Source organism: Mastacembelus armatus, chromosome 17 (genome assembly GCF_900324485.2).
Source record: "Mastacembelus armatus chromosome 17, fMasArm1.2, whole genome shotgun sequence".
In the NCBI taxonomy this organism is placed as follows: domain Eukaryota; kingdom Metazoa; phylum Chordata; class Actinopteri; order Synbranchiformes; family Mastacembelidae; genus Mastacembelus; species Mastacembelus armatus.
Window position 1 is genome coordinate 20966358 of NC_046649.1, and position 10409 is coordinate 20976766.

Here is a 10409-nt window from a genome sequence, read left to right on the forward strand (position 1 = left end):
AATACATATTAAGAAATATTGAAAAATAACGCAAAATTTGTGAGATCTCTTCATACAATGGAGTCTGTACAAGCACCTGTATGGTCAAGTAGAGTATGAGCTTAGGATTGTATTGATATACATTTGGCTTGTTAATTTTTCATTTGTAATGATAGCATTGTCACTATGTTATCTGCTTGTGCTTGTCTATGCAGAACATTTACCTAACCTGTTGACTTTGCTATGTCCACAGGACAAACTCTAAATCTGTGAAGAGAGGATGACAGAGAGGATCTGTAGTCTGTGGAGAGACGATCTTTAGTCTGTGGAGAGAGGATCTGTGGTCTGTGGAGAGAGGATCTGTAGATTATGGAGAGAGGATCTGTAGTCTGTGAAGAGAGGATCTGTAGTCTGTGAAGAGAGGATCTTTAGTCTGTAGAGAGACGATCTTTAGTCTGTGGAGGGAGGATCTGTGGTCTGTGAAGAGAGGATCTGTAGTTTATGGAGAGAGGATCTGTAGTCTGTGAAGAGAGGATCTGTAGTCTGTGGAGAGAGGATCTGTAGTCTATGGAGAGAGGATCTGTAGTCTGTGGAGAGACGATCTGTAGTCTGTGGAGAGAGGATCTGTAGTCTGTGAAGAGAGGATCTGTAGTCTGTGGAGAGAGGATCTGTAGTCTGTGGAGAGAGGATCTGTAGTCTGTGGAGAGAGGATCTGTAGTCTGTGAAGAGAGGATCTGTAGTCTGTGGAGAGAGGATCTGTAGTCTGTGGAGAGAGGATCTGTAGTCTGTGGAGAGATGTCCTCCCAAGTCAGACTGAGGCTGCTGCCAAGTGCCAGATGTTTGTTTGACGAGCCTGTTCAGGTGAAGGTGGAGGGGCTGAGGTCGAGGCAGGTGGTCACCATGAAAGCCAGATCAACGGACGAGAAAGGAGTGGTGTTCAGCTCCTCAGCCACCTACAGGGCTGATGGGAGCGGGGAGATAGACCTGCTCAGAGACCCCTCACTCAGTGGGAGCTACGTTGGGGTTGAACCCATGGGTCTGCTGTGGTCGATGAAGGCAGATGCCTTGCACAAAAAGTTTCAAAAACCATGTGCACTAAATCCCCATGTGGTGAAGTTCTCTGTACATGAGGAGGACAGGGAGGACAGGATGTTGGCAGAGGTGACCAATGAGAGGCTTCTGATTGGAAATGGGGTCAGTCGGCTTCCTGTCAAAGGGAGGAATTATCAGGGAGTCCTGTTTACCCCCCCAGGTAAATAGTTCTGTACTTTATGTTTTCACCACAGTCTGTACAACATACAGTGCTGTAGTTATGACTGTGTTTGTAGTTGTTACAGTTTAGTGTCATTGCATCAAAATATTAAATTCAACAATTCATACAATGTAATGAGCTAAGATTTCCTATGATTCTCTATAGACATTTACTGTGTTGTATATGTCTTATGATCCAGGAGAAGGTCCGTTTCCTGCAGTGTTGGATCTCTGCACCTTTGTATCTGAGAAAAGAGCCAGTCTGCTGGCCAACAAAGGCTTTGTGGTTCTGACTGTACCAGTTTACACTGATCGCCCTGACAATGTCAAACAGATGCATCTGGATCATTTTAAAGAAGCAGTGGATTTTTTACAACAACAACCAAAGGTGAGCTGTGTGAAGTAAATTATGCTTTTAAGGGTCAGTCCACAATTTTGCAAGTTTGTTTTAAATCAAAGGTTGGATTCAGGTCTTGTTCAACTGTACATGTTTTTCTGAGGTTCAGAATCAGAATTGGATTAATAGCCAGGTATGTGTGACAAACATTTGGCGTTGTGTCACCACATGGTAACACAATCTGTACATAACTGAAAACAGTATTTACAGTTTAGCAGTTTAGCTCTGACATATTAAGTGGATTTCTTCCAAATTACAATCTTTTAACACAAAATCGCTGTTTTACCTTCATAGCCCAATTCCTGAAGTAAAAAATATGTTTAAGCATATTATAACACCTCTAATTTGCTAACTTATTTTTATTCTTATTTTTATTCTTATTATCTTATTATTATTCTTCTCAGGTGTGCAGTAAAGGAGTTGGCATAATATCACGATCAAAGGGAGGAGAAATTGCACTTTCACTTGCTGCTTTTGTACCTGGTGTTGAAGCTGTAGTGTGGATTAATGGCTGCAGTGCTGTTGCAGGTGTTCCTCTGTACTATAAGAACCAACAAATCATCCCACCAATACCATTTGACTTGAGCAAGATTATTCTCACTGAATCGGGAGCTAGCATGATCAATTATACCCTTGAAAATCCTGTGGCAGAGAAGAACAAGGGCAGCCTGGTCCCCATTGAACAAGCCAAGGGACGGTTCCTCTTTGTGGCTTCAGAGGACGACCTCTGCTTGAACAGTAAGGTTTACATGGAGCAGATAGTGGAGAGACTGAAGCACCATGGGAAGGAGAACTTTGAGACTATGAGTTATCCTGGATCTGGACACATGCTGGAGCCGCCATATGGTCCATACTGCACCTCCAGCTTTCATGGGGTCGTTCCCCATGTAGTCCTGTGGGGGGGGGAGGCCAGGACCCATGCTGCAGCTGAAGTCCACCTGTGGTCAAAGATTCAGGAGTTCTTCAGAACTCACCTGAGCTGTGATGCTGCACAAACTAAAGTCAAAATATAGATACAAATAAGATAAGAAACATATAGTAACAGATCATGATATCAGGGCTAATAAATGATTAGGTTCATGCTTGGTTGTTTTGTAATGAGTAGAACATTTTAATATTTAATTGATGTTTCATTATATTATTCTAAAGTTGTGACCAGTCTCACCTGACATGGGCTTAATACATATTAAAAAATTAATGGTAAGACACACTTATTGCACACATTTACTGTGCAAAAAATGTTGACTCTGTGACTGATTGCCTTTCTTTTGCAGCTTGCTCTTGACAGTAGATGGACCCCTGCTTTTGTGAGGAAAAATTCACTGATATGTTTTTAATAGTTTTCAGACAGTGGAGGTGTACAGCACAGACAAACAGGATAACTTTGTTTCTGGATTCAAAGACATTATGGTTAGAACTTAATATTCATTGTTGTCATTTAGTCCCTATATGGGATTTGTAGAAACTGACACAACATAAAATATTTAAGTGAGTGTCTGCGGTGTACATCTTGAGTTCCTGTTACTGAAATGTCAACTATTACCCTGTACCTGTTACTCTCTTGCATATTAAAATACTATTAACTGATTTGTCATACTTAATTTTCCAACATTAAAACAAAGAAATGCTAATAAAACAAGGGTCAAGCTGTTGCACAGAGTGGTGCCTATTTAAACTAAACTATAATAGGCCTACCTAATGTTTGGACACCTGGCTAACATTTCAGCTAGCGAAACATGCCAACTGTTGTCTGTGAATATTCTTGGTTGTCCAGGGGAAATTATCTAGAGGTTGAGTCATGGTAGCTGGACTTCTAGTTTTTAGGTCGAAACATTTCACCACTCATCAGAGTAGTACTCAACTTCTAGATGCCAACATGTTTTCATTAATTCAGTGGAACCTTACTTTTTTTTAACTAATTTGTTTCAACTTGAGCACCATTGATTTTTTTATTTATAGATAAAATAATTAAAATTGAAATGCAATTCTATCCATCAATGCTCTATTAAAGCCTAGGATCCATCAGTCATTGAAAAGCTTTAATTTAGAAGCAGCCAGGGCTTTGTTTAGGCTTAGTAACCAACATTTGCGACCATAAATTATTATTATAGTGAACACGGGCGCTTGTAAACACTTATTTATCTGGGAGGACCTTTTCTGTGAACATGGGCCCCAACAGCTCAAGGAAGGCTCCCCCTCTCCTGTGGTGTCCCCCAGGGTTCTGTCTTAGGCCCACCCCTTCGTGTGCTCTATATGCCATTGGGGTCTATCTGCTCTAAGCTTAATATTTCATTTCATCGCTTTGCAGATGACCTTCAAATTTATCTTCCCCTAAAGCCAGGCACTGCCTCAACCTGTGTTTTATTGGACTGTCTCAATGATATTAATAGATGGATGTCCAGAAATTTACTTCCTTTAAATGGCAAGAAAACTGAAATTATGATGTTTGGAAGTTCTTCTGGTTTTAGATGGTGTCAACAGTGATCTGGGCTGTTGTCATCCTACTGTCACCCACATGTTAAAAATCTTGGAGTTTACCTAAATGGCTCTTTTAAATTTGACCTTGCTAGTCTATTTTTGAAAAATCTAACATCAAATTTTGCTGTTTTGCAGATGATCTGCAAATCTATCTGCTATTAAACACAAGCAGTTAAGCCTTCATACAGGTTCTTCTGGATTGTCTTAAAGATGTACAAGCATGGATGGAGTCAGATTTTCTTACTTTGAATAAAAATAAAACAGAAATGATTGTGGGTGGCCAACATGGCAGTCTGTATCGTCCATTAGCCTTATTTTGTCATCATTTTGTCATAATCTTTAAATCTGCTTTTAAAATTGATAAGGAAATCAGCACATTGTTGAGTTTTTTTCCAGCTGAAACTTGTTAATAACACAAAGCTCTAACTCCCAAGAAGTGAGTTTGAGGTGGTCATCCATGCCTTCATTACATCTCATCCATCCATCCATCTTCTATACCCGCTTTTCCTGTTCAGGGTCACGGGGATCCGCTGGAGCCTATCCCAGCTCTCTCTCGGGTGGAAGGCAGGGGTACACCCTAGACAGGTCACCAGTCTGTCGCAGGGCCACATATAGACACACAAAGACAGACAACCTCACACACTCACACTCACTCCTACGGGCAATTTTAGAGTCACCAATCAACCTGACATGCATGTTTTTGGACTGTGGGAGGAAACCGGAGTACCCGGAGTAAACCCACGCAAGCACAGGGAGAACATGCAAACTCCACACAGAAAGGCCGGGATGCGAACCCACGACCTTCTTGCTGTGAGGCAACAGTGCTAACCACTCAGCCACCATGCTGCCCGCCTTCATTACATCTCATCCAGAATTCTTTAATTCTTTATCAGTTCGTCTGGATCAATGATTACTTCACTGTTTACAGATGGTTCAAAAGACAGTTGTTCATCTGCTGACAGAAAAAACATGTGAGCACAGTATTCTGGTTCTCACTTCATTGCATTGGCTTTCTGTGTATTTCAAGGTCCAGTTTAAAGCTTTATTACCTGTTGTTGAAATTTAAATAGGATGGTGCTGTTGTATTTGTCAGAGCTTTTGCATCCTGTTATCCCAGCGAGAGCAGCTGTATTGCAACAACAGTATAGTCAAATAATGCAGTGTAGCCTGTTGTTTTGCATGACTGCACATGAAAAGTTTAGATTATTACTAGAAATATAGTAAAATATATAATATGATTGTCAGAAGGATATTTAGATAATCAGAGGTATAGTTCAATTTGTTAAATTTTGTTTAGTAATGGTGATATAGTTCTTGAAGTCATGGTCAATTTATTGATTTTTTTGTTTACTTATGAAATATTCCCCATTAGTGTAACTACATACTGACTTTGTTATGTCCACAGGACAAAGTCTATGAAGAGAGGATCTGTAGTCTGTGAAGAGAGGATCTGTAGTCTGAAAAGAGGATCTGTAGGCTGAAAAGAGGATCTGTAGTCTGTGAAGAGAGGATCTGTAGTCTGTGAAGAGAGGATCTGTAGGCTGAAAAGAGGATCTGTAGTCTGTGAAGAGAGGATCTGTAGTCTGTGGAGAGAGGATCGGTAGTCTGAAAAGAGGATCTGTAGTCTGTGAAGAGAGGAGCTGTAGTCTGAAAAGAGGATCTGTTGTCTGTGAAGAGAGGAGCTGTAGTCTGAAAAGAGGATGTGTAGTCTGTGAAGAGAGGATCTGTAGTCTGAAAAGAGGATCTGTAGTCTGTGAAGAGAGGATCTGTAATCTGAAAAGAGGATCGGTAGTCTGTGAAGAGAGGATCTGTAGTCTCTGGAGAGAGGATCTGTAGTCTGTGGAGAGAGGATCTGTAGTCTGTGAAGAGAGGATCTGTAGTCTGTGGAAAGATGTCCTCCCAAGTCAGACTGAGGCTGCTGCCGAGTGCCAGATGTTTGTTTGACCAGCCTGTTCAGGTGAAGGTGGAGGGGCTGAGGTCGAGGCAGGTGGTCACCATGAGAGCCAGATCAACGGACGAGAAAGGAGTGGTGTTCAGCTCCTCAGCCACCTACAGGGCTGATGGGAGCGGGAAGATAGACCTGCTCAGAGACCCCTCACTCAGTGGGAGCTACGTTGGGGTTGAACCCATGGGTCTGCTGTGGTCAATGAAGGCAGATGCCTTGCACAAAAAGTTTCAAAAACCATGTGCACTAAATCCCCATGTGGTGAAGTTCTCTGTACATGAGGAGGACAGGGAGGACAGGATGTTGGCAGAGGTGACCAATGAGAGGCTTCTGATTGGAAACGGGGTCAGCCGGCTTCCTGTCAAAGGGAAGAATTTTCAGGGAGTCCTGTTTACCCCCCCAGGTAAATGTTTCTGTACTTTATGTTTTCACCACAGTCTGTACAACATACAGTGCTGTAGTTATGACTGTGTTTGTAGTTGTTACAGTTTAGTGTCATTGCATCAAAATATTAAATTCAACGATTCATACAATGTAATGAGCTAAGATTTCCTATGATTCTCTCCAGAAATTTGCCGTGTTGTATATGTCTTATGATCCAGGAGAAGGTCCATTTCCTGCAGTGTTGGATCTCTGCACCTTTGCATCTGAGAAAAGAGCCAGTCTGCTGGCCAACAAAGGCTTTGTGGTTCTGACTGTACCAGTTTACAGTGACCACCCTGACAATGTCAAACAGATGCATCTGGACCATTTTAAAGAAGCTTGTGGATTATTTACAACAACAACCAAAGGTGAGCTGTGTGAAGTAAATTATGCTTTTAAAGGGTCAGTCCTCTTTCACTGCAAATATGTTTTCACGTTTTTCTGATGTTAAAGCTTTAGCAGTTTGAGTTTGACATTTTAACTGAATATCTTCCAAATTACAACCTTTTAACACAAACTATATTTATTTTAATTGCCAAATTCCTGAATTTTGTGTTTAAACATATTATAACACCTCTTATTTGCTAATTTATTTTTCTTCTCAGGTGGGCAGTAAAGGAGTTCGCATAGTATCACGATCAAAGGGAGGAGAAATTGCACTTTCACTTACTGCTTTTGTACCAGGTGTTGAGGCCACAGTGTGGATTAATGGCTGCAGTGCTGTTTTGCTTGTTCCTCTGTACTATAAAAACCAACAAATCATCCCACCTTTACTGTTTGATACCAGCAAGTTGATTCACACTGAATCAGGAGCTAGCATAATGAAGTACGGTTTTGAAAATCCTGTGGCAGAGAAGAACAAGGGCAGCCTGGTCCCCATTGAACAAGCCAAGGGACGTTTCCTCTTTGTGGCTTCAGAGGACGACCTCTGCTTGGACAGCAAAGTTTACATGGACCAGATGGTGGAGAGACTGAAGCACCATGGGAAGGAGAACTTTGAGACTGTGTGGTACCCTGGAGCTGGACACTTGCTGGAGGCACCATATGGTCCATACTGCACCTCCAGCTTTTAGGGTCCTACCGTATGTAGTCCTGTGGGGGGGTGAAGCCAGGGCCCATGCTGCAGCTGAAGTCCACCTGTGGTCAAAGATCCAGGAGTTCTTCAAAACTCACCTGAGCTGTGATGCTGCACAAACTAAACCCAAGTTATAGATTCAAATAAGATAAGAGAAATAATCACAGCTCAAGGTCTCAGGGCTGCTAATTAACTATAGTTGATCATGTTTATGCTTGTTTGTTTTGTAATGAGTAGAACTTTCAAAATGTGGTTTTGTGCACATTAATGAACATTCAGCTAGTAGAAATGTTCCTCAATCAGAAGTTAATTCATTTTGAATTTCAGTTAATTTATCAAAGGTGATGCAAACTGTTGAAATATAGTAACCTGCTCTTTTTGCCATTTCAAAGTAAAATGATATATATGATTCTGATTAAAAACATGCATAATATTTTGGTATCAAATGTTATGGTTAATACATAAATAAATACCCATTTCTCATTATTCACAGCAGTGAACTGATGTAACTTTTTTGAGTGTGCATGACACCGTGTTCATGTGTCCTGTCTGAATGAGGGAGTCTGTGTGTATTCGCCCCACAGTAGAAGATTTACTTAAAGCTGGAGTGTGGATGAAAGCAAACAGCCCATGCAACATTCCTATTTTTCCAATCTGTTATGAGCCTAGGTTTCCATTTCCTGTTGGATATTTATTTTGGTGTTCGAGTTCCTGTGTCTCGTTAGTTCATCAGTTTAGATCAGCTCCATCTGTGTTAATTAGTTCTGTCCTGAGTCTATTTATACCTCCTGTGTTCCTTTGTTCCCTGTCAGGTCATATTCTGTGTAGTACTAAAACATTTCTTACACTAGGGAAGTCATAGTATTACAGCAGCACAGTATGTGCAGGGCATGTGCTGCCATAACACTGAAAGACATTTGATGCTTATCAAGTTGAAAAGACATGTTGAGTAAACGTGATGGTGTAGAATAACATATGAACATTTGTAAATAAATCAAATACAATGAAGAGGTGAATATTCTTAAATTTCTTCCCTCTTGTGTTTGTTTCTAAACTATCAGAGGGTTTTACCCAGCTGAGGCAAACACAGGTTAGTGAGCGTCCTCTGCTGGACAAAGTTTGCAGCTGCACAGAGCTTCAAGATTCAAAGGATTCAAAGGATAATAAACAGTACTATCTAAATAAGAAACTAAGATAAAATACTATATACAAGATTAGACAAATCTAGGACACATATTGCACATGTGGTACTGAGCACCAGATAGAAGAAACTATAGCTTTGTTATTGTGCAAACATGGCTCAGGTAAACACATTTGTGTAGACAGTGCAAGTCTCACATAAACATTTAGTTTTCATCAGTCTCACAGCTATTGAAAAAACTGTTCTTCAGTCTGGTAGTCCTGCTGTGAATGCTCCGCAGCCTCCTTCCAGAGGGAAGAGGGACATAAAAGTGCATGCAGGGTGGGTGGAGTCCCTAAAATAAAGCTCAATCACTTATTTCACATTACATGTTTTTATTTAATTGACATTACTCTGTAGAACCCTTTTTTCACTTTGAGACTAAAAACATTTTTTTTGTAATTTTATTTTGTCCAAAAAGTCAAATTATATTGACCATGATTGATTTATAAAATGAACAAAAGGTGGTGAATTTTTTCCATGTTAATATCTGTTGTTCTTTGACATATGACGTTAATGTCTGAGGTTTTCAACTGTTGATCTGACAAAACAAGCAATTTAAAGCACATTCTAATGACTTTGGAGAGTTTCACCTTTTCTAATATTTATGGACAACACCAGTATTAGGTTTATTAAGAAAAACATCAGCACATCAGTCAGTAACAGAAATAAGTGTAATACAAGTGTGACTCTCAAACTCGATCAAGACATGTTCTTGCTGTACTTGTATTATTCTTATTAGAAATCAAAAGAATATGAAGGCGAGAAATATATTGTTATAATTATATCTGCAACATTATTTATTGTGTTTAACATCAGTTACAGTCACAGCAAAAATAAACATGTACTAAAACATCTCAAAACACTCCTGCAGGATACACTTCACCATATGGCCTATGCTCAGTACGTTAAAAATCAAACAGCTGTTATTTTAATTATTGATCAAGATATTGACCTGTGTGCTGTCATGGTATTGGAAAGTAAAATAAACATCATCCCAATGTTGGACCATTGGAACAGTTCAAGTACATACTGATCCTTCTGGACCCTCACACATCTTTTTTGTTAGCACAGACAGAACGTTCTGTCTCTGAGGTTGAGTTCAGACAAAATACTTAGTAGACTGGACTGTGCATCATCAGAGGAGGAGCAGAGAAGCAAACAGAGGACTTTAAAATCCAGCTGATCATTTTCCTCTCAGATCAATAACTGCTTTACTGCAGGTAAGTCAAGTGTCTTTTTTCTGACTTGTCTCCATTTGCACCGTTTATTACACACTAACTCCTTTGTATTTACAGAGAAATGAGCCTGTTCCTAACTTTTTATTTAAAAGCATTTTAATAATGTAGGAAGACAAAGAAAAGGGGAACAAATATGAGGTCATGGGGTGCACAGCACATCCAAATGAAAATATTTATAATTTGAGTAGTAACCTGGTTAATGGTTATATCCTGAAAACAAAGTCTGAGCATCGTATCATATGAATGTTGCTAAAATATGTATCTGATGTATGTCTGAAACATGGATTTGAACTGAACATATAACACACATGCATCAACAGCATTGCAAAGACAATAAAACAGTAAGTTCACATGAAAAAATATAAAAGACAAACTTATGGGGATGTTTAGTTAATTATTGGTATGAGTTTATTTCTAATGTGTTTGTGTTGATATAGTTA

The 10409-nt window shown here is 39.9% G+C and overlaps 1 protein-coding gene and 1 pseudogene across 1 annotated transcript; both read left to right on the top strand.

Moving 5' to 3' along the window:
- Positions 1 to 759: 759 nt before the first annotated feature.
- LOC113134592 (acyl-coenzyme A thioesterase 1-like) lies at positions 760 to 2936 on the top strand. Its single transcript, XM_026314040.1, has 3 exons — positions 760 to 1231; positions 1431 to 1618; positions 2032 to 2936. Exons 1-3 carry the CDS (start codon positions 775 to 777, stop codon positions 2638 to 2640), a joined length of 1254 nt encoding a protein of 417 aa, XP_026169825.1. The 5' UTR covers positions 760 to 774; the 3' UTR covers positions 2641 to 2936.
- A 3060-nt stretch (positions 2937 to 5996) lies between these two features.
- LOC113134583 (acyl-coenzyme A thioesterase 1-like) lies at positions 5997 to 7685 on the top strand (annotated as a pseudogene).
- The last annotated feature ends 2724 nt before the right edge of the window (positions 7686 to 10409 follow it).

Bases quoted from the DNA above. Each gene is read 5' to 3' on its own strand.
- LOC113134592 (XM_026314040.1), top strand. From the start codon at position 775: ATGTCCTCCCAAGTCAGACTGAGGCTGCTGCCAAGTGCCAGATGTTTG. The intron at 1,232-1,430 runs GTAAATAGTTCT...CTTATGATCCAG, and splicing joins AGTCCTGTTTACCCCCCCAG to GAGAAGGTCCGTTTCCTGCA. The intron at 1,619-2,031 runs GTGAGCTGTGTG...TATTCTTCTCAG, and splicing joins TTTTACAACAACAACCAAAG to GTGTGCAGTAAAGGAGTTGG.